General features: G+C 39.6%; 1 protein-coding gene across 1 annotated transcript in view; it reads right to left on the bottom strand.

The window, feature by feature from the left end:
* Kcnd2 (potassium channel, voltage gated Shal related subfamily D, member 2) overlaps positions 1-25,192 on the bottom strand; it is a gene marked incomplete at its 5' end in the record, with an annotated part of 482,970 nt that overhangs the window by 7,422 nt on the left and 450,356 nt on the right. The window contains 3 exon segments of the mRNA XM_005402450.2: positions 472-564; positions 1,924-2,019; positions 8,966-9,128. Coding sequence (XP_005402507.2) covers positions 472-564; positions 1,924-2,019; positions 8,966-9,128 — 352 coding nt within the window.

Below are 25,192 nucleotides of genomic sequence, written 5' to 3'. Positions count from 1 at the left end.
TGCGCGGTTTTATCCTGTACCTTAAGTCATTACATCTGTGAAGGAAAAAATGCTTATATTCTGTTTCCCCCCTTTTTTGTTACTGCTATTGAGAGTCTCTTTATTCAGATGTCAGAAACACTTGAAATTCCATTCTTTTCCTTCTTAATTAGCATTTTCAAAAGAAGGAAGAAATGATATGCTATTGGACTCGCTATCAGAAGACAACTTTGCATCTGCATTTAACTGGCATTTTAGACTAGAGATGAGATACCAACCACTAAGAATACAGCTCTTTAAATCCCTAAAATAATTTCCAGGTTGAAATGTCACTGTAGTCTTCCAAGGTAATTTTAAATGCTGTGAGCTTTCTGTTGTCTTTTAGCATATTTTCCAGTAATGCCGAGAGGGAAATCATGCTTGGAAACATTACATATGCCCAAAGCAAATGGGATTACTGGGCAGAGGCAGACTGTCAGGCCGTCTCCTTACCGTGGTTTTCTCCAGGCAGTGAAGCAGGTGGTGGTGCTGGGTTTCAAAGCTGGAGCCGGATTTGGTGACAAAGGCCTGCTCATCCTCGGAGGACTGTTAACACAGAGAAGACAGGAGCACTTTCTACTTTATTTGCAAATAACCTTGACCTCACCTACACATTTGCCCAGAGAGCTCTGGCCTATTTTCTGAGATTCACCAGCAGTGTTGTATTTACTTTTTAACCAAAAAGGGACAAATGTGTAGTTGCCTTTAAGTTGGAGATACACTTTATCAAATTATCGGTATCGTCTTTATAGTATTCCTCCCTGAATTGTAAACTTAAATCTCTTTTACTCATTCAGTGACTACCTTTGTAAACCTGAAGACTTGCCTTTGGATAATAAAGTTTAACTTGGTAGTTAGATAATTCTGAATCTACTCTTGAAATAATTACAAAATGAGCTCTTGGTCTCACAAAGTCAAAGAATGAATTTGCAAACCAAAAGGCTGAAGTTAGCAGAGTTTTTTTGGAAATAGGTAAAAAGCTGGAGGTGGATGTCCATCACACGGGGATTCAGGACGGAAGCCCAAGTTGCTTTCCCTGTCTTGCTCATGTATGAGTTTAGGAAGAGGCTCAGAGAAAAGGAGTTCAGAAGAAATTGGTTGATTTGGGTTTCTAATGGAGGTAGGGAAGAGTTGTTAACTAAGTGTACTAGGAATAGTACTTCTATTCCTAGTTTACAGCCCTGAAAGTGTACTTCTTTCTGGACTGTAAACTACTGTGAACTCTGGGTAAGAGCCTCTGTATTCTTATTTTAACCTTTTATCTTTTGTTTTTGTGTTTTCTTTTACATTTCTAAGCTTAGCTAGCTGCTTGCATTACTAGGCTATTTTCTTTTATCTGATGGTGACTGCCCAGTATTCATGATAACTAAACTAAACTACAACACTATCAGGCTACTACATGAAAGCTATTCTATAAGGACAAATGATCTTAACTACTAAAGGACATTTTTGAGGTAAAAGCTTCTCATGTTGCTTTGCAGACCATGAACTGAATGCATGAACACTGTTCTCTCCCTGTTAAGAAGTAAACAAGATGTTATGCCATCCCCTACCCTGTCTCCCATCCAAACGAACTTTAAGGAACATAAGTGACTTGGAAATAAAAAGAATTTGGCATTTGAACTGTTGGGCACTTTTTATCTTTAATATTAATGAGTTAGGTGAACGATATTATTGCCTGATTATGAATAGGAATCGTGATTCACTGGTAATATTGCATAATACAGTTTCTAACCTGCTATAGCCAACTGGAATGTGTAGGGGGAAGTTATAAAAAATGACACTTCTGTTGTTTCAGTAGCCATTTTCATAATTACACACAATAAAACTCTATTGCTAAGTAGAACTACGTCAATATTACACCAATGAACTGATCATTAAAAACAGTGAGGTGCTTGACTGTACCTGCAGCTGGTTGCTGAGTAGACCATTGCGCTTGCTCTGCATGTAAGCATTTGCACTTCCGCTCTTGGCTGCCCGGATCCTGGCCAGTCTAGCTTTCTGTGAGAGAGGAAAGGCGAGTGTCTCATTAACACTTATAAATTGTTTCCTTGAGACAGTCAGTGATGGCATTCTTCCATAATCCTACTTCAGTGTACATGTGTCTAAATAAGTTCAAGATAGTTTCACATGCAACTAGCACAAAATAATTTTAGTTGACATTTATCAGTAAAGTCAATTAACTACTTTAGAGCTGGGTTATGTATTTAAGAATTGTAATTAGTCTTTACACTACAATCAAGTTATTTCATTACTGTTTCTCTCCATTTCTGTCAAGAGAAAAATAGTAGTATCATTTGACATATTTTCACATATCCTAGTTTGAGTAACTTAATGAAAGAAAACCAGTTCAGCAAACCAGTCGCCAACTCTTTTTCAGTTAAAGTAATGTCCTTTTTTAAATTAGTAACTAAGTTTCTGGAAGCGATTTCCTTTCTCCTTCCCTCTTTCCTTTCCCTTCTTTTTTCCTTCAACTTACATTTTGTTTGTGCAATTAGCCTGTTAATTTAGCCAAAGTAGAGCTCATATTGAAAACCCCTGAAATTATTTACTTTGCCCACACAGGGCCACATAACTGTATGCTTATTTAATTTCTATTTCATTCTTGGACTTGTTGAAATGAAGAAAAAAAATGAACTTATCCAGAAAGATTTGTGAGATTACTTTTAATTTTTAAAGCACTTTAAAGCATGCAGTTCAATTTGGAGAATTTTAGGTGGTCACTTCAGTTGTTGCTAGCTATTTCCTGGCAGTATTAGTGAGCAGACCCATGCTTAGCCCAGTCTCCATGTTGCATTCTGCTTTATAACTGCTGCTGTACACCTGCCTGGAGACTGCCATGGACAGATGACGGCTTGGCGAACAAGGCTGCTGCCCGTTCTGTATGTATGACTTGTACCTAGCAAGCAACTGAGATGGCTCGGGTAAGGGTTTCTTCGGAAACTCATCCAGTGGAGAATCCATTTCCCCTTCTAACAGACATAAGTATTATTTTTAGTCTCAAGCCCTGGACTTTAATAAAAACTTTTAAAAAGTATATTTTAAAAATAGAAAACACATATGGATATATGACAAAAAATTGTAATACAGACAAGTCCATGCCAACAAGTAAGTCTCTGACCATGGAGCCATCTTCTTCCTGTGGTTCAGAGGCTATGACTAGAAATATTTCTAGGGAAACATGTCAGAAACTTTCTAAGCACATAAAACCATGACAATATACTCCTCAGACTTTTCTGCACTTTGCTGTTTTTGGTTATCATATCTTGGAACCTCTTCCATGCATATGTGTAGATTCACCTCATTTTTATGGATGTATAATATGTTGCTATGTGAATGGTGCATCATTCATTTAGCCATCAACTACCAATTAATTTTTGAGCTTCTTTTGTTACTAAAGCAATGCTGCCTGCTGTGAACATCATGAAGAGCTTATCTGCAATAGGATTCCTGAAAGCACAGCTATGTCTAGACCAAAGGATGCATGTGTGTGTGCATGTGTGTGTTGTTTAGTAAGTTTTTATCAGTTTTGCCTTCAAAATTATTATATCAATATGTCCCCTCTTTCATATAATTGAGAGTAGCACTGAGATGTCTGAGCTCTCAAAATGAATTTAAAATACCATTTTGGCTTTCACTCCACCACTCTTTCTCTTTCACTCCTAAATTTCCTCTTCCAGTATGTTGATTCCAGGGTCAAATATAGTGTACAAAGATCACATTTATAAGTGATAGGAGAAATAGACACATCTCTCTTCTCAGTGTAATGTTTAGATTACTGAAAAGCCTGAGTCAGTGCTGGAGAATGAGGTTAGAATGTAGAAAAATTTTAACTTCAAAAGCTGTGCTTGAGGCCCAGAATTTCAGGTCAGACTCACTAAAATAATGGCAAGTGACAAGCACATTTGGAAATGGCTTAACATTGAGCCAGTTATTCAGAAGTAAACAATGTATATGTTGTGTTCCAGGGTGGAGTTATTGCTGAACTTTCATGTCTCCAGTAGCTTTAACGTCCTGGAACATTCATTTCCTTTTTTGCTTTGTCTTCGTTTTCCTCCTTCCCCCTTTTCTCCCTCTCCTGCTTCTTTCCTCCCTCCTTCCTTTCCCTTCTTTTCCTTCCCTTTGTTTCTGGTGCAACTACAGTATATCATATTGCCATGTCATAGTTACTTGTCTCACTTATGTCATTCTCCAAGCAGCTAGCACTGGGGAACGTTACTTCATTGGTGAGATATGTACATTAACTAGCAATACTGTCCAGCAAAGGAAAATGACATATATTCTTGTCACACAATGACAAAACTACATCCAATAGCAGTCATGACTATAGGAGTAGTTCTAACTTTAGAGGAAGCAATAAGTTGTTTTAGAGACAAAGCTATTTTTGCTAGAAAAAGAAACTCCCATCTTAATTTCAATCTTAACTTTTCTTTCACTTTGCTGCAATGCTGCATGAGCTAATTGCTTTAATAGGTCTTGAGGAGCACCACATCAAGTATCTGTTGAATGCTAGCATTTAAGATTTGTGATTGCATCTTTGTTTCTAGCAGGTAATTGAGGGAAATTATTCCATAAAGATATTTTAGCAAATCACTTTACTTCTGACCTACTCAGTATGACATTCTTGGCAATTCTGGCTGAGCAATTAAAAGGTTGAAGGAAAACAATCCTCCTAGTTTCCCACCAGGACTCTTGTAGGATATATAACTCGGCATGGCAAAGCACCAGCAAGTAGTATGCAAATTAAGGAAAATTTTCCACAAATACCTTAGCTATATGGCAAGTAAGAGGCTTCTAAAATATTAATTAAAAATAGGATTTATATCATCAGTTTAAAGCAAAAGTTTTGGGGTTATTTTTGAATTATGTATCTATTCAAGAATTACTAATGGTGTTTGGGAAAAGTTGTCTTTAAAGCATATTTCTCCTGTTCATCCCAATTTTTCATCAATTTAGTTTTTGCTAAATCTTATCTCAGCAATGTTTCTCAAAGTGTGATCCAAGGAATTTAAATATAATGGGTAAAATCCAAACCAACCAGAGAAAGCAAGCAACTGTAATTCGTGGGCAAGGAAAAACTGGGAAATGCCACGATGTTAAACAGGTTTCTTTGCAGTGGGTCCTTCACAACACATGGGAGGACAAGAAGGAGGATACAGTGGGCAGTACTGCTTAACTTATATGAAACCCTGGGAGTGTGGAGTTTTCAGAAAGTAGTATGTAGTGGAACCCAATGGTTTTATCATGTAGAATATTTTAAAAATCACCCAAAATGACATTATATAACTTTATAATGTCCCTTCTGGAATACAGGTTTGGATGTAATCAGAGCAAGATCTATAATCAAATACCATTAACACAGCAATTTCTGTAAATGGGCCCCATCTTGTAAATGAAGTCTGAGGTAGATTGTGGGAAGTTATTGCACTGTCTTGTTGTCAAATCCAAAATGTTTCCAATACTTTTGAAAAATAAAGGTATCTTATGCAGCTTAAGAGTGTGGAGAAGGTGGCTTTCCTTAGTAATCTGAGGCAATTCATTATCCCTCAAATATTGGTCCCCTTAGTCCCTATGTCATGCATTCTGGAAATTTCACTTACAGTTGTTTCTTTTATTTAAGATTCAGTAAAATGCTTCATAGGGGTTTAGCATAGTAAGCTTTATCAGCTTTTAAAAATTTAACGAGTTTACTGGAATCTTTCCATTTGCTAAAGAAAATAGCTGCCCTAGAAATGAGACAAGTTATTGCCAAACAATAATGAAAAGAGAGAGTGGAAGGAAGGCAGTGGAAACAGGGCAGTATCCCAGCTTCACAGCTTGCTTCATAATGGCGAGGGCAGTGGTGTGCAGAAAAGGGCCTGGGATCTGGGCCAGTAGAAGGAGCTGGACAGCATCGAGGGTGCTCCCAGAGGGGCGCAGTGAGAACTGGAAGATGTAGGAGGGGGTCAGAGGGACAACCGTGCTTCCTGATGTATTTTTATTTTACTTATTATTTTTTTGTGCTGAAGACTGAACCCAGAGTCTCACACTGTTGTTTTAACTGGTTCTGGGAATGTCCACCTAGTAATCAAGGTGAATAAGATGTTGTTTTCCATGCACTTGTTCTTTCATTCCTTGTACAAACATTAAGCCTTGAATCCGGAGTAGGAGTTTGCCAGGTGGCTACATTAGGTAACCAAGGAAAGGACCGGAGATCTGAGAGCAGACGTGATTCAATGAGGCTGAAACTTAAAATGGATATGGAGAAGCTCATAATCTACAGACTCTCACCTGTTAATAACAAGTATTATTATTATTATTTTGAGACAGGGTCTCACTCTATAATTCAGGCTGGCCTTGAACTTACTATGTAGCCCAAGCTGGTCTCGCACTTGCAGAGACCTCCTGTCTCAGCCTCCTGAGTGCTGAGATTACAAGCATGCACCGCCATGCCTGACTAATAACAGATAATTATTAAGCTATAAATACTAAATCAGATTATCTACAGATTTTGGGATAGGGATTTAATGGTGGTAATCTAACAGATCTTTCTCAGACTCTTAACATGGAATCACAAGTATTTCTTGCATTTTAATTAATCTACAATTAATGTTTTAAAAGTTCTTTTATTTGGACATTGTTAAATAAAACAGGCAGTGATTTTCAAAGTGTGTTTCCAAGATCAGCAGTAGCAGCATCATCTGGGAACTTGTTAGAAGTGCAGATTTTCAAGCTATAACTCAAAACTACACAATCAGATACTGTTACTGTACTGTAAGTTTCAGCAATGTGTGTTTTAACAAGCTTTCCAGATGAATCCAATTAATCAAAAATTTCAGACCCACCATAGTAGGGTATGGTAAAAAGTGAGTAGTGGTAACATATGTCTGTGTGAATGTCAAAAATCCTTAAGTCAAAAGTTAGATATTACACTATACACTGGATCACTGATCTTCATCATCTTACTGTACTTGAATTATCTATAGGAAAATCCCTGTAGATAACTAAGATGTCATCATCTGAATAATGCTAGTATTTTTGGGGCTTGGGCTTTAACTAATTGGTGTGTTCAAGTCATCTGTAAAATGGAAATACTGCCTGCCTCATGAGTTGATTATGACTACTACAAATGACATATATAAAGCATACAGAACCTGCTAGAAATTCTACAGAGAATTACTGTTGCTAGTATTACATTATAATTAGTATGATTATATGATAAAGATTAGCCTTGTGATTTTGTGAGTATGCAGATGATTATGTGATGACAGTCAATTTAATGGGAATCAATTCAATGGGAATTTTCTCAAATGCATATTAGGTTTATTTCATTCTTTTGCTTGAGCTTGGAGTTGGAAAATTGGATTAAACACCAAAAAATCTGATCAAAAAAGCCATTTATAATATTATTTTAATTGGCCAGTGTGAATGATGCTTTTACTGAATTGACTACTTGCTTGACTGAACTAGCTGGTTATTTTTGCATAACTTTGATATTTGTCAAATTGCCCAGGCCCAGATAAATGTAAAGTATCTTAGCCTAGTGGAAGGGTATTCTGCTTTTTTAAAAGAATCTTTTGGCAAGGCAAGTAAGAAATATCCCTTGGTAACTTATTTTGTTCCATATTTATGTTCCCTTTTGGAGGATTATCCTCTGTTTATTGGTCACAGACTATTTACTAGACATTACACTAGGTTATTACACTTGGCTTTATTAATTCTTTTTTCTAGTAGTCATATGCAAAACTCACTGCATTGTCAGAAATTTAGAATATGGATGAAATTCTAAAAATTCATCCATATTCTAAATTTCTGACAAGGCACTGGAAAGATAGCAATACACGACCTGACGGAACTATAGAAGACGTATGTAAGGCTGTTGCTAAGGAAAAAGGGCCTGTATCTTAAAGTGACTGTTCTGAGGAAGAATGCAAAAGGGGCATGTGCTACTGTTCAGTCAGCTTTTCTGAGAGGCAACCGACTGTAGTATCTAAACATACGAACTGAAGAACCAGACTAACCTGGGTTGAATGGTGGCTCCTTCACTTCCTACATATGTGACTTTAGAATCGTTCCATTCCTCCAGCTATAGTGGGAACAATGATGGTAACTAACTCTTCTGGCCCTTTGAAGATTATATGAATTAAATTTTAAGAAATTAGGCAAATGCCTGACACATAGTACATTGACAGTAGACATTAGATATTGGTAATGTCATTGTTTATAATACCTGAGTTAGTACACAGCTGCACGTAACATTACTGTTACTGTTTCTTCCCGTTACAGGTGAGCCTATGCTCAAAGTGCCTGATTAACTGATGAGAAGTTTGGAGAAACAGGAGACTGCTGGGCCCGGAAAGAGCTCAGCGGCAGAGCGTCCAGTATCCCCTACTCTCTCAACAAGTCAGAATGTCCTGGACACATATGATGCCCTTTCATTGCCTTCTTCTGTTGGAACCAGCTTGACCTCTGCTGGACAGGACAGAGACTAATGGCGCAGCTCTAGAAATGGGTTTTAATAAAATTTGCCGAGACTCTATCTTTGAATTCACTGCGCTTATTAGTGCTGTTCACAAATGATTTCTCACTTTCTGCCTCTGGCCCCATGATAGGTACTTCCCTCCTCACTTTGAACTTGGATGTTGCCTGTGACTGGCTTTAGCTAACGCCATGGAGAGGGCCTCGGCAGGGCCACGTCAGGAGAAGCCTTAGCAGGCAGGGCCCCGTGATGCGTCCTGTCCTCCACCAGGGTGAATGAAGGTGGAGCTACACTGTCACGGCGCAGCGCCCCTCTCTAGACAATGGTGGACCTGCAACGAGTTTGAAAACAATCCTTGCTTTAACCACTGGGGTGTTAGGTTTCTTCTTAGTGCTGGACGCCCTCATACCGAACAGACACTAAGCCATTCTGCCGCTCACTGTAAACGCAGGCGAGTTACAGCGCGGCGCCGCGGAGCCCAGAGCGTACCTTCTGCGCCCTGCGCTTGTCTGCGCGCTGGTTTTGGTGGTAGATCCGGCTGAAGTTGGACACGATCACGGGCACTGGCAGCGCGATGACCAAGACCCCGCTCAGTGAGCAGATGGAGCCGAAGATCTTCCCTGCGATGGTTTTCGGAACCATGTCGCCATACCTGGTCAGAACAAATAGACAGTGCTTTAAGTCAGCAGAAAGACACTTCTACCTAGCACAGAGTTTTGGTTTCTTCTTTTGCATTAAGTTTAATCACTTTTTGGACATAACACTACTTCTACCTCATGACTAAAATGTAGAGGTCTTCAGGTATTAATAAGACAGAATTATGACTATCTGACTACAAAAATTACCTTTTAGCCTTGTAGAGAATGATTCTAACATTCAGAAATCTCTTAGATTAGAACATATTTTAAATCAGATGATGTAATGATAGCTCTTCAATTTGTCTTTTATATAATATAGCACAGGTTTTTACATTTACTTAGTAGTCAATATTTCTAGGCTGAAATTTATAGTCTAGATAACACACTTTCCCATTTAATTTTTTCAACATTGGATTTGTTATGAAATCTAAGTAGAAAAAGTAGGACACTTCATTCCTTCCATCAGATATAATCATTTAAAAACTAAATTTCCAAAGTTCCTATTAACCTTCACTTGTGAAATCCAATGACCATTTCTGCAAGATAACATTACTTAATCTTCATTTATATTTGATTAGTTGACTATTCCTTTGAAACCATTTTTTGTTCTTGGCTTCAGTTTTAGTTCTTTTTGTTAAAGCCATTCTCTTACTTCATTGGTTGCTACTTTTCTGTCTTCCTTTTTGGCTCCTTTCCCACTATTTGACTTCTAAATCTTGGAGCAATTTAGGCCTCAGTCCTGAGTCCTCTTACCTCCTTCATGTGAACTTCCTTCCTGTGTGGGTTCATCCAGTCTCACATCTGAAAGTTATCTACATGTAGTTGATACTCTAATTTACATCAACATCCCTGATGTTTCTCTTGAGAAGCAGTGATTTGATTACGTTCAGTAATCTGGTCGGATTATTTCTGCCCCTGGATGCTAGGAGTCTAATAACTGAACCTTAGAGTAACCAAAATGGAACTCTGTTTCCTTAGCTTCCTCTGCCCTATCCTCACAGTCCATTCCTTCACAGTCTGTCCCTTACGACTGAATGGAGGTATGAATCCCCTGGGTGCTCATGCCAAAAGAACAGGAGCTGCCCTTTCGGCACCCAGGATCCCCATCTTGTCTCTCGGCCTGTCTAGCTGTTGACCAAACATTATATATCCCATTTGATTCTTTATACTCAAACTACACTGTAGCACAAAAGCCCAAGCCACCATCATGTCTTGCTGAGCCATGGATAAATCACTACCTTCTCTTGATTTTCCGTGTTTACCATTGTACAGTTCATGTCAACATAAAAGGCAGTTTACACCACATGACTTTGCTTAAATTCATTAATGGATTTAAAAGTAAAATAAAAAATCTAAACTCCTTTTGCCTGCAAGGACCTACAGCATTTAGTTCCCACCTATGTTCACACCACCCTTCAACAAGTTGCCTGTCTTGTGGTCACCTGGCTCCCTGCCTTCTGCTGGGCGCACAGCCCTCAGATCAGCAATAAGGTGCCACTTAAAGTCTCTCTCTAACAAGTTTTTGCCGAGCCACCTTCCCCACGGCAACCTCGTTCTCTCTTCGTCATTCTCTCTAACAATTTTCCATTTCATTATCTTCACAGTTCTCTCCACAGTTGAAATTTTCTTATGTATTAATTTTTATTTTTTTACCCTTCATGAAAATATGCTTGAGAAAGCGGTAGTTGTTCTATTTGGGGTCTTACTAGCATAAAGCAGGCTCTTGCTACATATTTCTTCAATGAGTACATTTTTTTCTTTCTAATAGAGTTTGTCTCAGAGTTCATTCCTGAGAAAACAGGCAAGAAGGAGGTCTACGTTGTATCTGGAGGGGAGACCTGGAGATGACTGCTCTTACTAACACTGCTCTGTGAGACAACATGTGTGTCAGTCTGGAGATGGTAGCTGTGGACGAAGTAGCCAAGGACAGGCTGGTGAGGGTGACAGGTGGAACTGACCAGCACTGCATCTGATGACCCCATCAGAGGCTCTGGGCCTCCGCTCTGAGGCCCTGGGCCCTCATTCATTCTCATTAGTGTTTGTGAGCAATCAGCAGTTAAACTAATTCACTGTAACCAAAACTCCCACAAGGTTTTGGCAGCAGAATGACAACACTGCATTAATTCATAATAATAATAAGTTGCAGAAGAACTGGAATGCCGTGCATATCGAACAATGGCTCTTCCTACAGTCCAACTGGGAAGCTACATCATCATCTACAGACTACACCAGTGAGGGAGCAGTAAAGCAAAAGAGAACTCGGAAGATCGGAAATGGAGACAGACTTGGAGGAGAGGGGAAGAAGCTCTGGGGATGGAGAAAGAAGGATGGGCAGGAGGGAAATAAATGGATCAAGATGAGCTATGAATATGCACCAGCTTCCCACGATGGGTGTATTTATTGTGCAGCACAAATATATACAAGGCATTTCAAGGCTGGAGGCCATTCTTACTGAGATAGGTCAGTGGGTGTCGAAGGTCGACGCCTTACTGTGCAATGCTATGTGCTCATGCGTCATTCCCATGTAGACCACAGCTCACACTGCATGCTACCCCATGTCTTATAAACATCCTTTTTCCTTTTGCACTGATTGTGCAGTATCCCCTGGAGAAAACACACACATGTGCATGAGCGTGTGCACACCCCCACACCTCCACAGAGAGCTTTAAGAGAGGGGATTTGATTTTAATGTCTACTATTTAAAGCTCAGAAAGTATCTCTCAAAAGGAAAAGTAAATAAATCTCACTTATTTGTAACAGCCAGGGAAGACAGCCATGGAGTCCATGTGATTAAAGCATGCTTTCAAAAGTACAAAATATAAATATTTTGTACAAAATATTTTATCTATATAAAATAGATAATGGATCTGTTGTACACTTCTTCCTGTCTTCTCTAAGAATTTTTTTAAAAAATTAGTTTTTATTAACTACTTCTTTATTCTAGGTGTAAAATGTCACATGGTAGATAAGCACAGCATACTTGTAACTATTACAGAACATTAAGAAAAGATGATCCAGCTTGGCAAAAGGCAGCAGATTTAATCTAGAATGATCCATAAAGGCAAAAAAAGTGAACATTCTTAGTAGTGATTTCATGTCATAAAGTTATGCCAAATGCAACAAATGAAGATAATATTTATTATTTACGTCTACCATATTTGTTTTGCAATCCAAAATTCCTGCACAATCTGAAAGTGCAGGTAAGCACCTGAGAGGAGCGGGCAGGATGGAAATGACTGCAGAGGGAAGAGGAACAGGGAACACAATGCTAGTGAGTGGGTGCGTCTTCTCTCTTTTGTCTTTTTAATCTCGCATAGTGAGACAGAGCCCCCCACATGACAGCCAACAAAGACCCTACCCAAGTCTGCGGTTGTGAGATAAGGCAAGGAGAGATGGTGAGAGAGCACAGGCAGGACACGAGGCAGTGCCCATGTCCGCTGGTTGTTAAGGACAGCCTGAGACCTGGGCTCGTTCCCGAGGGGTGCCCGTGGGTGCTGTATATTTTCCTGCTCCCCCACTTTTCTGAGACTGGAAAACAGTCCATGTTTGTAATACTGTAAGCATAATTTACCAGTTTGAATATATTGTAGGATGACGGAAAACACAGTGTGGCTTATATCTGCCTTTACATTATCCATCTTTTACAGATAGGTTTCTGTATTTTATAAAATTGATGAAAAAACTAAAAGAGCCCCTAAGATCAAAGAAGACAAATACCTTTTGTCCTAAAAATACCTTAATTCTTAAAAAAACTTTTTAATTCTTAAAAAATAGACAAAACAAGAGGATATTATAAGAAAATAATCCAAAGTTTTACATAACAGAATGATTTTTAACTTTTTAAAACTTTCCCCCATATTTCTCATTTCCATTTTCTTCAAGGTTTTCCTCTTCACCACGTTAGTAGAGCCACCCTTGTCTCTTTCTGCCCTGTCCCATCCTGGACATATGCCTGTTTATATAGATCCTTTTCTTTGTCCTGTCAGCCAAAATATGTTAACTCTAAATTTGCACATTGCTTAATTATACTTGGCTACAATGATTTTTTTTTGCCATATATTAGAGATCAATACTGGGTGGAAGACCAATTCCTCAGAAGATATTTAATTTGGATCAATGAATAAATAATTCAGTCTCAAGCACTGTCCAAAAGTTTCAAGCTGAGTCCTTAAATTCTGGCATGTACTCTACAAGCTCAATGCCAAAAAAGTAGTACAATCTGGTTAATTAAGGCAAACAATTCAAATGAATCTTTATCTATCTATCTATCTATCTATCTATCTATCTATCTATCATCTATCTAGCTCTATCATCCACCCATCCATTCATCCATTTTCCCAATTTATCAAGTAATAATGAAATAGGTTGGAATGTATGAATAGCTTTTTTTTTTAATTCAAAAGAGTAAAAGAAGGATAACATAGTAATAGGGGGATTTACTGAATTACAGACAAAATGGTAGGACAATATCAATGGTTGTTATTTTACTTATTGGTATCTTCAAGATAGTTTCTCAGGAAAACAAATAGACAAATAATAGTGAGTTACAGACAAAAATGGTAGGAAATTATCAATGGTTGTTGTCCTATACTTTGGTTTCTTCAAAGTGGTTTCTAGGGAAAACAAATAGAGCTATACGTGAGTGATCAATTAAATAATCATGGACTATTCTCAATGGTCGTTGTTGAAAACACATAGTAACAAACATACATCCATTTACAAAATAGCATAGGAACAATAGAAACATTACTGAGTTATGGACAGATTGCTAGGAAATTATCAGTGGCTGCTGTAATACATGTTGGTATCTTCAAAGTGGTTTCTCAGGAAAACAAAGATGTGCAAGAAAGATCTAACAAGTAGTTACAGCCTAAGGGTTGTGGAAAACAGTGGATTACCTCCTCATCAGTGACTCCTTTCACTGAGGTATGACAGCTGGAAGGAAGGCCAGGATTGAAAAGAAGGACCAAGAGACTAGCACCAGTGTCCAGCAATAGGCTGTTTACTTTTTCCTCTATAGTCATGATTACGTGGGGCTCCTCCTTGAAGATAAAGGTCTGGCCAGAGGGAGAAGGCAGAGTACACCCTGGGCCCCTTCATTCCTGTTGGACCAGCTGGTAGGAGGGGTTTGAGCTCTGGGGCCTTCACTTCAAAGGGCAGTCCGACCTCTAGTGGTCACCTTTACAGTCAGGGCATGGCCCAGGGGGCTTCTTAGGGCAGTTCTCCTTAAGGTGGCCTGGCTTTTGACAGCCGTAGCAGATGAATGTACTTGACGAGTTCTTCTTGGGGCCCCAGACTTAGGGTCTGTTTCTCTTAGTGCTGCAACAAAGGCAGCTGTTTTTCCTCAGTCTTTTTGTTTTCTCTCCTTGTCCTCCTCCTCATCACGGCTATAAAATACTGAGGAGGCAATTCTTACTAATATCTCAAGTGAGCTTTCTGGGGCAAAAGCCATTTTTCGTAGCTTTTTTCTACTATTTTGGGCTGACTGAATAATAAACTTATCTTTAAGAATAGTTTGTCCCTCTACTGACCTGGGATCCAGGGAAGCATCCTTTATCAATGCCTCTTGTCTAAGAAAGCAGAGCGGTGTTCTCTCCAGCCTCCCAGCACATTGGGATCCTGAACCACTTAGTGTCCTCTCCCCAACCGTCAACACAGGTGGCAGGAACATGTGGATGAAGTCCTTGGCCCACTAGCCAGTCTCAGCACCATCAGATGCAAAGTGTCCCAGGCAGGTAACCTAGACATGTACCTTCTCCATGAAGGTGGTTCTTCAAAATCTTAATATTGGGCACCCAAGTAATCCATGAAGTCTTGGTGCAGACCTCGCTGGAGCTCCACTTGTTCCTTCACCGTAGCCTGTAGAGTTAGGGGAAGAATGGCCTCCAGGGGGTCTCCCCAGGTATTGCACAAGGTCCTCCTGGCTTCCAGCTCCCGAATGGCTCCCGTGTCCCCAGTCAGCTTGACCTCTGAGTCATCGGTACTCTTGTGTTCTCCGAGTCCTTGTTCATCAGCTGCTCTTCCGCTGACTCTGGACCTTTCTGTCTCTCAAGGGCAGGGCCAAGAATGACCCACCATATTTTCCCAGAGGTTACTCCATGTTGGGATGGTTCATGCACGTCTCCTGGTGGGCCTATTGTGTCAGTGCTTCTCTGTGGCATGACTGCATGGTGGCGGTCAGCCTGAGGGCCAGCGCACGTCTCCACGCTGCTTCCCAGGTGCCGGGTGCCTGCCTCCCCAGGCATGTGCGTGGCCAGGTGTGCTCAGCCCCGAAGGGCCAGCGCTCCTCAGCCACATGGCCTCCTGGAGCGGGTGCCATGAATAGCTTTTAAACATAGCATATTAGAAGCCAAATTTTATTAATGTCTACTCCATTTCTTATTTGGCATTTGCTCAGAAATATGGCTAGAGTGTAGTTGCCTTAAGATTTCAAATAGAAATATTTCCTTGAATTTTCTTATACATCTATGAACCCCACATGGTTAAGATTTCTAGTCTTATTCATAGTTTCCATTTTTCTCCTCTTTATTTGAAGAGTATAAATATAGGTTAACCTAATAAAGAGGAAATGGTGTAGATTGTACTTTCTCAGCTAAGGCATGACTTTCCAAATCTGTGAAGGTATATCCCATGGATACTACTACAGAAAATTATGTGTATTATAAGTAACCATGAAGATAGATGAGATCTTAAAGGGGGAGAAAATGCTGATGTTAAAATAGTCCTTGATGATTACTGTAATTCAAGCTCTCTTAGTCTCTTTCTTCAGTGAAAAATCAAAAATTGCCAGGTAGAACATATAGACCAAATGGTTCCTCTATAGTTCAGAGAAGTTCAGGAATATTCTATAGGATGCTGTATCCTATAGGTGCTGGGTTCCTAAATACTTCAACTTCAACTACTATTAAGGGTTAAAAGCACTGCAAAGAACCTCATATTGGACACATCAGTAACTGGGGGTATATGTGAACAATGGGTATCCTTCAAATTGTTGAAAGTACATTATATATGTGTAATACTGTTCCTTGGTGAAAGCCATTAGCGGGCTGTGTGTATAAAAATGTACTTTAATTATTGATTTTCAGGTTGAATTTTCTCTTTGGCCCAATTGCTAATCTAAGAGGTCTAAGAAATAATTTCTCCTCACCTGAAAGCTGGATTAGTTCTTAACTAATAATTTTATCCCTTAGGGTCTCAGTTGCTATGTTACTCATGGATTTTCTGCCATCAGAATGGTAATTCTAGAAAGATTACCGTTTGATGGATAATTTTTATAGTAGCTGCAATGTTTGAAAATAGCTAATGACTTTTTAAAGTGTTGCTATATAACACCTGCTTGTGGTACAAAACTTGTTTGCCAAAGGGGCCCTGGTATTACTTTGATGATAGATAGATTTATCTCTGCCATTTTAAAATTAATGTTTGCCTAAAAAGCTGCCATGATTCTGTCTTTCCTTTCTTTCCTGAATCAATTACTACTATTGTTACCCTGTTGAATAGCTAGAGAATGTTTTCTTTACTATATGTATTGTTATTAAAATATTCTGTTATCTTTTGCTTTTGTCAGATTATGAGCTACTATTCATTATTTTATTTATTTGTTTTTGTGGTGCTGGGGATCCAGCCCAGGGCCTTGCAAGGCAAGGCAAGAACTCTACCAGTGAGCCAGGTCCCCAGCCCCTGAGCTACTGTTGTTTTAAAAGTGTGTTCTTGAATTAAACAAAACCTTTGTCTATTCCTTAAAACACTAGCATTAACATTACTTACTACATGATAACTAGTGGGCAGAGTATTTTGATTTGGGATAACAAAAATGACCTACATTTGTGGTCATAGATGTATAACTCTTTCAAATGAAGGGCTGAAATTTATTGAATGTTACATTTTATGTCTGTAAATTTAGTGGCATGCAAATTTTTAGTTCAATTTAGTTGTTATATTTTAAAATTTTAAAAATTAGCAGTCTTAGCATCTACTAAATGACACGTGAAGCCAGGAGATTCCCCTCCCTAATAGAATGAATTCGTCTTGTGCAGTGCACCCAATAGACTCTTAAGGAATTCATGGGTAAAATTCACCTGGAGTAGGTGGCTCCGTGATGAAGTATTTTTCTTTCTTTCTTTCTTTCTTTCTTTTTTTTTTTTTTTGTATTTTTTCATATGTGTTGTCTCGAACAGTTCTGTTAATTGTCAGTTTGGATTATTATTATAAAGTTTTTATTAAATTATCAAAAGTGATATGGCTCAACTGGGGTTATAATTTCAACACTTAAAAGTATTATAATTTTAACAGTTAAAAGAATATGTCAATATAAACAATCCTAAAATCTCACTAAAGAAACGCTGTACATTTTACAATTGCAGAAATATCACATGGCCACTAGGGGGCATAAAAACCTAAATGGAAACTTTGGAAACCAGGTCTTTTGTGGTTTTCACAAGCTGAGACTGACACAGGTATTTCCGTGAATTGTCTGTAGCACTCCTTACCTTCACCTACACACATTCACCATTTAGGGTGTATTTTGAGCATCTCGTTCCTCTGGAAACAGTGTAATAACATGTGAAGCCAGAATTGGTAGGACAAAATCCTACCAGTTTCATAGACTACCTAATTTCAAGGTATTTCCAAAGATATACAAAATAATTTTGAGAGCATTTGTTTTTCTTTAGAATGATAAGTAATTTTCTTTAATGTAAGAGATCACTTAAGCACAATTTTAAAAACGAAGTCTTTAACTAGAACCCTCCGTGTAAAAATTAGGGGAAATTAAGGGATTGTTTTTGTGCATTCAGAGAAGAGAAATCAAGGAAAGGGCTAAGATGCTTTCAGCAAACCTCTGATCAAATGTGAGCACTAAGCCCTCATCACCCGATTTCAGCCGGGCTTAGACGGGGCGCTTGGGCTCATGCCTTTTTAAAACAACAAATCCTTTTCTGTCTCCAGTTTCCCCCTGTTTTTGGAATATTATTTCATTAAATGACAGCTTTAACAGTTATACACAGGACATATGATTATGGTTTAATATCTTAATGCAATATTTTTGCCAAAATGAATGCCATCATTAAAATATTTTAGAATCTTCCTTAAAGAATGTTTTTTACTTTCAATCTGTAGTACTCAGATGCCATATTTTTAACACTTGTTCTCCATTTATGTTGGCATTCTGAAAGTACATATAGGATTGAGCATTGTGAGGCACACATTAAGAGTGACCAAAACCCTGTGAGGGCCTGGCTGGCCCAGCTGCAGGAACCCCGGGGATGCGTCCCGGGCTTTGGTTCCCAGTTCTGTTGCCTGGAGCGTCCCTTTAGCCATCAGGCATTTCTAAGTCTGATCATGTCATTCTGCACAAAAGCTCCCTTGTCTCCGCGTCACCTGCAGGAAAAGCTCCCTCGCTCCTCAGTACCACACACAGAGCTCTTCGTGACAGGGCACCTCATCCTCCGCGGCCTCCTCATGCCCGTACCTTCTACCGCAGCAAATCACTTTCTAATACCAGAAAGTACGAGATCCTTCCATTCTTCTTTTGTAGTACTGTTCTTCTAGAATATTCTTTGATTCTGGATGAACCTTTTAAGGAAACTCAAATTATATTGATAAAGTCCAAACACTGGTTCTCATTTGAAGAGCTTCTTGACCATCCTCTCACTACCAAAATAGTATCTATTCTCCCTTTCCTATGACTCCAATGCTACTGCCAGCTAGTAGAGCATAATTAGTTTTTTTATGGGTCTGTCTTCTCTTACCAAGGCAGGACCATGTGGTCAAGGATCATGTCACCACTATAAACTCAAGTTTAGCACAGACCTTGTCCAGTGCTGAGCAAATAGTTGGAACTCAATAAATGTTTATTGCTTAAATAAATCTTTCAGGAAAAGGTTTGATGGTAAACAATAAATAAGGGGGCGGGGATACTTGAGTATTGCTCTTTTTCTCTTAACTAGATTTCCTAGGCTGCCCCAACCCAGCCCAGCACCATTTCCCCTCCTCAGTTTGTCTAACTCCTCTCTGAGTACTCAGATGAAATGCCCAGCTTAAGCATTTCTCTACTAGTAAAGCATCCTACTTTTATACTCAGAGAAATCATTTTTAACCTAGGTGATTTTCAATAAAAATAGCTGCGGAAAGACCTGACATTCTTCCACTTCCCATCTGTTTTCCACTGTCACACGCTTAACAAACTTGGGTCTGGCCAGAATTTTGAAACACAAATCACCTCAAACTTGACAATTTTGTAATCTCAAATTCCCAGGAATCTGAATGAATATTGAGTGCTTGCTTTCTGAGTCTCACACATGACTCTAGGAAGTGGCAGACTTCTCTCAGATCCCTGTATTCTCCTCTGGGCACTGCTGATCCTAGGCAGCGAGCAGCAGCAATCCTCTAAAAATCCCATGGCGTGGTCTTGGTTTTTCTTGACAGGGTTCACTCTTGTTCTACCCTAGGAATATACTGGAAGAGGTATGCCTGCCTTTTATCAAGAGAAAATAAACCCATCACGGAAATCAAGGTTACAGCAAGTGTCTGGCCACTTTTGGTTGAGTGACAGGACCAGCTTCTGTAGGAGGCATACTTTGGTTTGCACCCCAAGGGGTTTCCTTCTTCAACTCTGCAGGGCTCCTCTCCCACTGGGGGCTCCCTTCAATTACCTGCTGGAGTCACTTCCTTCTCTTCCTTTCCTTTGAAAGGTAGCTCTTTTGGGGGAAACGCCCCACTGTGCGGGTTCCAGTCACTGCTGTCTCACTGCAGGCTGTCTCCCCAGGAACCAAATCCCTAAGCCAGTTGGACAGTGCTGTTTATAAACCTGTCTTCTTACAACCCGCTCCCTCCACACTTGCTGACTCTACTGCAACTGTTCCCTGCTTACAGTTCACTCAGGACAGCTCAGTGCCTCTGTCTTGGGAGTTGGAGCTGGGCCCCACGGTTAGGCCTGCGGCAGTAGTCTTAGAGGAGGGTGTCAGACTGGCAGGTTAAAGGCAAGGAGTACAGTAGTTCATTGTGAATTTTTTTTCCCCTCTCTGGAGTTTGTACAGCCTAAAACCAATTTGCTTCATGTATTATAGGCCTCATGATACCTTCAAGTTGTCATTAAGTATTTGCCTATTTTATTTTCAGCTACACTTCTAAAATTACTTATGGATTATCCAGTAATGACTTAACACATCTCTTATTTCCAGTGCTGCCCAGGAAGGCCTGACGGTTTTGCTGCCTTCTATTTCTCAGATCTAACAGAAAGAGCGCGATCAGGTCCACCTGTCTGAGGGCTGTGGCTCAGCACTGAGGCAGAGAACTAGGTCCTTCGTGGCAGCACAGGTGTGTGACTGAGACGATGGCACCGCAGGCTGCCAGCTGTGACCCTTCCAGCAGGCCTGACCGTGCCACACTGTCCCAAAGGCCCTCGTCCAGCCAGCGCCTTCAGCAGGCCTGGGCTTCTGCTATCTGTCACAAGAGGAAGCACAGGACCAGTCTGGAGCTGACCGCCACCAAGCAGGTCCCGCAAGTCATGCAGCCAAGCTGCGTCCCAGCCTGCGCCTCCCTCACCCACGGGTCGCTCTGCCCAGTGAGCAGGGACTGCTTTCTGCCAGGCATTTAAAGTTCTTTCATTGTAAATTATTTCATTTGATAATGCGTCACGTAAATAACCACAACTGTTTAGGTACAAGAGGAAGGGGGATTGGGGATGGTTTGGTTTAACCCCCCAAACAGCCCAGTGTTTCCATGAAAATGTCTCATCTTCAATTCAGCCTAGGACATTTCAGTGCTATTAAACAAACTTTGTTTTTAATGAGAACTCAAGGGTTTACATTTACACTAGAGATGTTGTAGAACAATCTGTTTCTGATCAAAGTGAGATAAAGTTAGTTCCTAAGATTAAATAAAAATACACATATTTAGTGTTTAGAATCTTTTTCCTCTTCTTAAGAAACTCAAACATGAAACTCAAGTATGAAAAAGTAAACATGAAGAGGGTTTCAAATTCATAGTTCCACTGTTAGAATTCTATATGAAAATGGTTCTATAGTTGCCTTCTGAATGTAGCTAATTTAAAATATAACAAAACTACACACAAACATAAAACTCAATCCAAAAAGTCTATCTCCTTATACACAAGCCAACTATAAAAACCTTTTATAAGAAATTATTTTCCCCAGGTTTCATTTTAATTATGTAAAATTATGTAAAAAAATGAAATTAGAAAATAAAACTTTAGAATATTTCCAAATATATCCTCTTTCTTAAGCATATTTAATACATAAGATCTTAGGTTTTCTTAATATGTTTAATATAGTTACTTTTCTAGAAAGGAGACTAGATAATAAGCATAGTACTTTTAAAGCACTACAATTTGTACTCCAGGTCTAAAGCAGGAAAACAGAAACCACTTCAAATATTTACAACAGAATTGACTGAAAGAAGGGAATTTTCGTCACAAAGGCAATGCGGTTGCCCAGAAGCCTGGAGACTACCCAGGCGTTAGCAACAGCAAGAAGCCACTACCAGCAGGAGGCTAGAGGGGATGGAGGGCGAAGATTTTTGAGCTCAAGGGCGGAATCTCGAAAGGAAGCTGGATCTGTACCAAACTTTTACTGTGGAAAGAACTAGAGCTACAAAGGCAGCCTAGAGACTGACTGCCTTAGAAGATGTAAAGGAAGCAGAGAAATACACCGGCCCCTCCTCCAATCCCCTTCTACATTTGCCAGTGCTTTTCACTGGCAGAAAATTTGAGGACAATCTAGCCAGGGAAAGGCAGGCTGCTGGCATGTACACAGTTAGTAAGAGGCACCAGAAAATGGAACAGTGGGTGTCTGCCCCAAAGCTGTGCTCTGCCCCCTTCAACACAGTGCAGGGCTCAAGTCCATTCTGGTTGCAAGGTGTTTGGGCCCAGATGCAAAGCTGTGATTTATTTAGTTGATTCTCTCCAGCCCTCCCCATGAAACAAAACATCCTACGTTACCAGAGTTAGAATCTCATTAATATGACTGATAGGACTTTGAGGCTTTTCTGTTCTTTTTTTTTTTTTGGCCAAAACCATGCATTTCAATCAAGAACAAGCCAAAGAATCAAAGTATCTGTGTAGGGGGAACCAAACATGGAGCAGCACTTTAAAGGTGTAAGTAAGATCTGATAAGCGTAAAATGTTCTACTTGTAGGAAATGGGCACAATGTGTAATGAAATCTGGTCCCTAAGGCTTCCAAGTCTCATAGTGACTAAGTGTTGACAAGGGGCTTTTAATTAGAATAAACCATTTCAGAGCAGAATCCTTCAACAGATCATTGATATCGTCATCAGTAATAAATTACAGCCTTATTTTAAAGGCAGGTGAATAGAAGTGAAAGCAAGTTGCCTTTAGAAATGAATACAAGTAGGTCAGTTGCTCATGATTTACTGTAGAATTTTCTGTTTTAGTTGTTGGTATTATAGTAATGAAAATCTATAGCTAAACATGCCAGAGACTGGCTGTTAGTTATAAATTTAAATAAAGAAAAAGCTCTTATTTTTAAGGGAGAATATAAGCTTGCTGATGAGGATTTGGAAGTAAAATGGAAATATTTGGTGTGTGTGTTAAGTTAAAAACAAGAAAGAACATAGTGATTCCATTACAAGTGTCATTAACATGAATAGCTAGGATCTTCTTAAAATTAGGGAGGGCTTAGGACTGATTTATTTACAGTTGTAAAGCCTTTTCTGTTTTTCGGCTCACCTTTGAGAGTAATCACTAAGTGATCCGTGGTGGTTGATTTTCATTATGAGAAGAGGAGAATAAAAGGTGTAATAACAAAAGCCCATTCCTTAAAACTTTGGTGGCTTTATAAATAGAAATAAATCACCTACTTAGATAAAAACACTTAGATTAGTGAGCTTCACTTTCAAGAAAAAAACTGTAAAAATGAATGATAAATGCTAAAGACAAATATTCCTTTTAAATATACTTTCCTTCTTTTTCTCAAAACCTTATCTAGCTCTTAGAAGGAGTAAGTTAATTTGACCCTCATAATAAATTGAACACTTGCTTGTTTTCCCAAAGATCTCTAAAGCAAGGAAGGAAGTTAGAGCAATAATTGAACTCTCATTATCTCCAGTCTCTAAATATTGATAGGTATTTTTTTCTACCTTCAAGATGCCCGAGGTTATTGTTTGCATTCTGTGCTCTATCTGATCAAACGCTGAGAGGAAACAATTGTTAATTATCACATTTACACCTCTGCTATCTACCTGAAGAAGAAGGCCTGATGCTCACCCTCCCCAGCCCATGAGCCTCCTTTCCTCACGCTCAGTTGTTTCCCAGCTTTCCTTAAAGCGATGAAAACAACGTCACTAGGCGCCTGCGTTGTTCTTCATATCCTCATTTGGAGCACTCTTCTTGCAAAGACCAAGATGGCACAGAGTTTAGGCTTTATGCGGCATACTGCCTCTGTCACAAGCAGGCAGCTTTCTTAGTGGCTTACAAAAAACAACCCTACATGATCTATGAAGGAGCAAGGATGACCAAAATTCATTAAACTTTATGGGCACTGAAACTTGAATTTCATGTTAATTTTACAGGTCAAGAAATAGTAGTATTTTGTTTTTTTCCTCACCATTTCATTTCAACACACACACACACACACACTCACGCGCGCGCGCGCACACACACACACACACACACACACACACACATTTCTTCTAAATTTGCAAGCCACACAAAACAGAAGACGGATTGCATTTGACCTGGTCAGACACTGCTAAACCCTGAGTCATAAACTCACTTGGGTAAGTGCTGTTTCTTCTAGCAGGGTCTGAAACCATTCAAGAAAATATTACTCCAATACTGTTGAATAGATTTATTCAAACATTTCCTGCTTCCCCACAAAGAGTGTGTGTTCCGAGGACAGAGGACAGAGGCACCTTTGTCCCTGGCCCATAGCCCTCTTCCCTGTGCTGCTCTCTCCACCAAGTACTGAGCCTCTGTCCACAGGTTACAGCAGATGAAGGGCAAAGGGCTGACCGCCCTGCTAGCTGCCAGTAGCTCACACCGGCGGTGATTTTGCGATCTGAACAGTGTGTTAAGTGTGGCAGCAAGAAATAAACAGCAGTAGTCCTTGCTCTTAGCAATCTAGTAGGGAAACCTCTGGTAGGGAGTAAGAAAACGTAAGAAATAACAAGTGAAATAACTGCTATAATAGAAATGACTGCAGGATTCCTTGGGTGGAGTGTACTTGGGAACTACTTCTACGAGGAGGCAAGATTTGAATTGAATCAATAAAAATAAAAAGGAGCCAGTCAAGCAGCACTGGAAGGGCTGTGCTTTAAAAGGCTTACAGGCAAGTTCGAGCTGCAGACGGTCTCAGGAGTGGGTTTGCCAAGGGACGATGCTGAGAGGGCTCCCCGGCACCCCACGTCTCAGTGCCTTTTGGATTACTTAAATTCCATACTTTAAGACGCATTCTGACCAAGGATTCTTGTCTTCTATACAACTCAGTTATTCCAGAAAGTGGCAGCACATTAAGCCCTTGGATTCATATTTGTATTTCTTTGGAATTAAATTTGTATTTCAAACTTGTTCTCGAAGGTAGAAGTCAGAGAAGTTATAGCAAAAGAAGGGAGAAAAGCTCTGATATGAAGGAAGACTGGGGCACGGAGGTCCAAACTGGAGCTATTCAAAAATTTTAGCAGTGCCTGGCTGTGCCTAGAAAAAGCTTTTTTTCATGAACTGACTTTTAAAAAGTGAGCAGAGCCAGCGATTATGCCTTAGAGATCCTGTTCCGATCTTAGCAGACAGATTCCTAAATAGGATCTCAGCACTACACAATGGAGGAATAATTCCCCTTCCGCACAGGCCCAGGTAGGCGCGTCCGTAGCTGCTCCTGAAACCTCCTTCTGTGTGGACAGTGGACTGAGAACCCAATAAACAAATTAATGTGGGGACGTCAAAAAGCAAAATGGCATTTTAAATTTTTTCCCTGAATTAAACTCTATGAAACAAAATCAGAAGAAAACAATGTAGCTCCCTAAGTTTACTCGTGTCTGTTTACACATAATAGGATGTTGACTGCTTTATATCTTAGCAGAACTTTCATAAATATACATATATAT

Source organism: Chinchilla lanigera, unplaced genomic scaffold (assembly GCF_000276665.1).
Source record: "Chinchilla lanigera isolate Chin_1 unplaced genomic scaffold, ChiLan1.0 scaffold00078, whole genome shotgun sequence".
In the NCBI taxonomy this organism is placed as follows: Eukaryota; Metazoa; Chordata; class Mammalia; order Rodentia; family Chinchillidae; genus Chinchilla; species Chinchilla lanigera.
The sequence above is the reverse complement of the archived record's forward strand: the minus strand, read 5'-3'. Positions and strand labels throughout refer to the sequence as shown.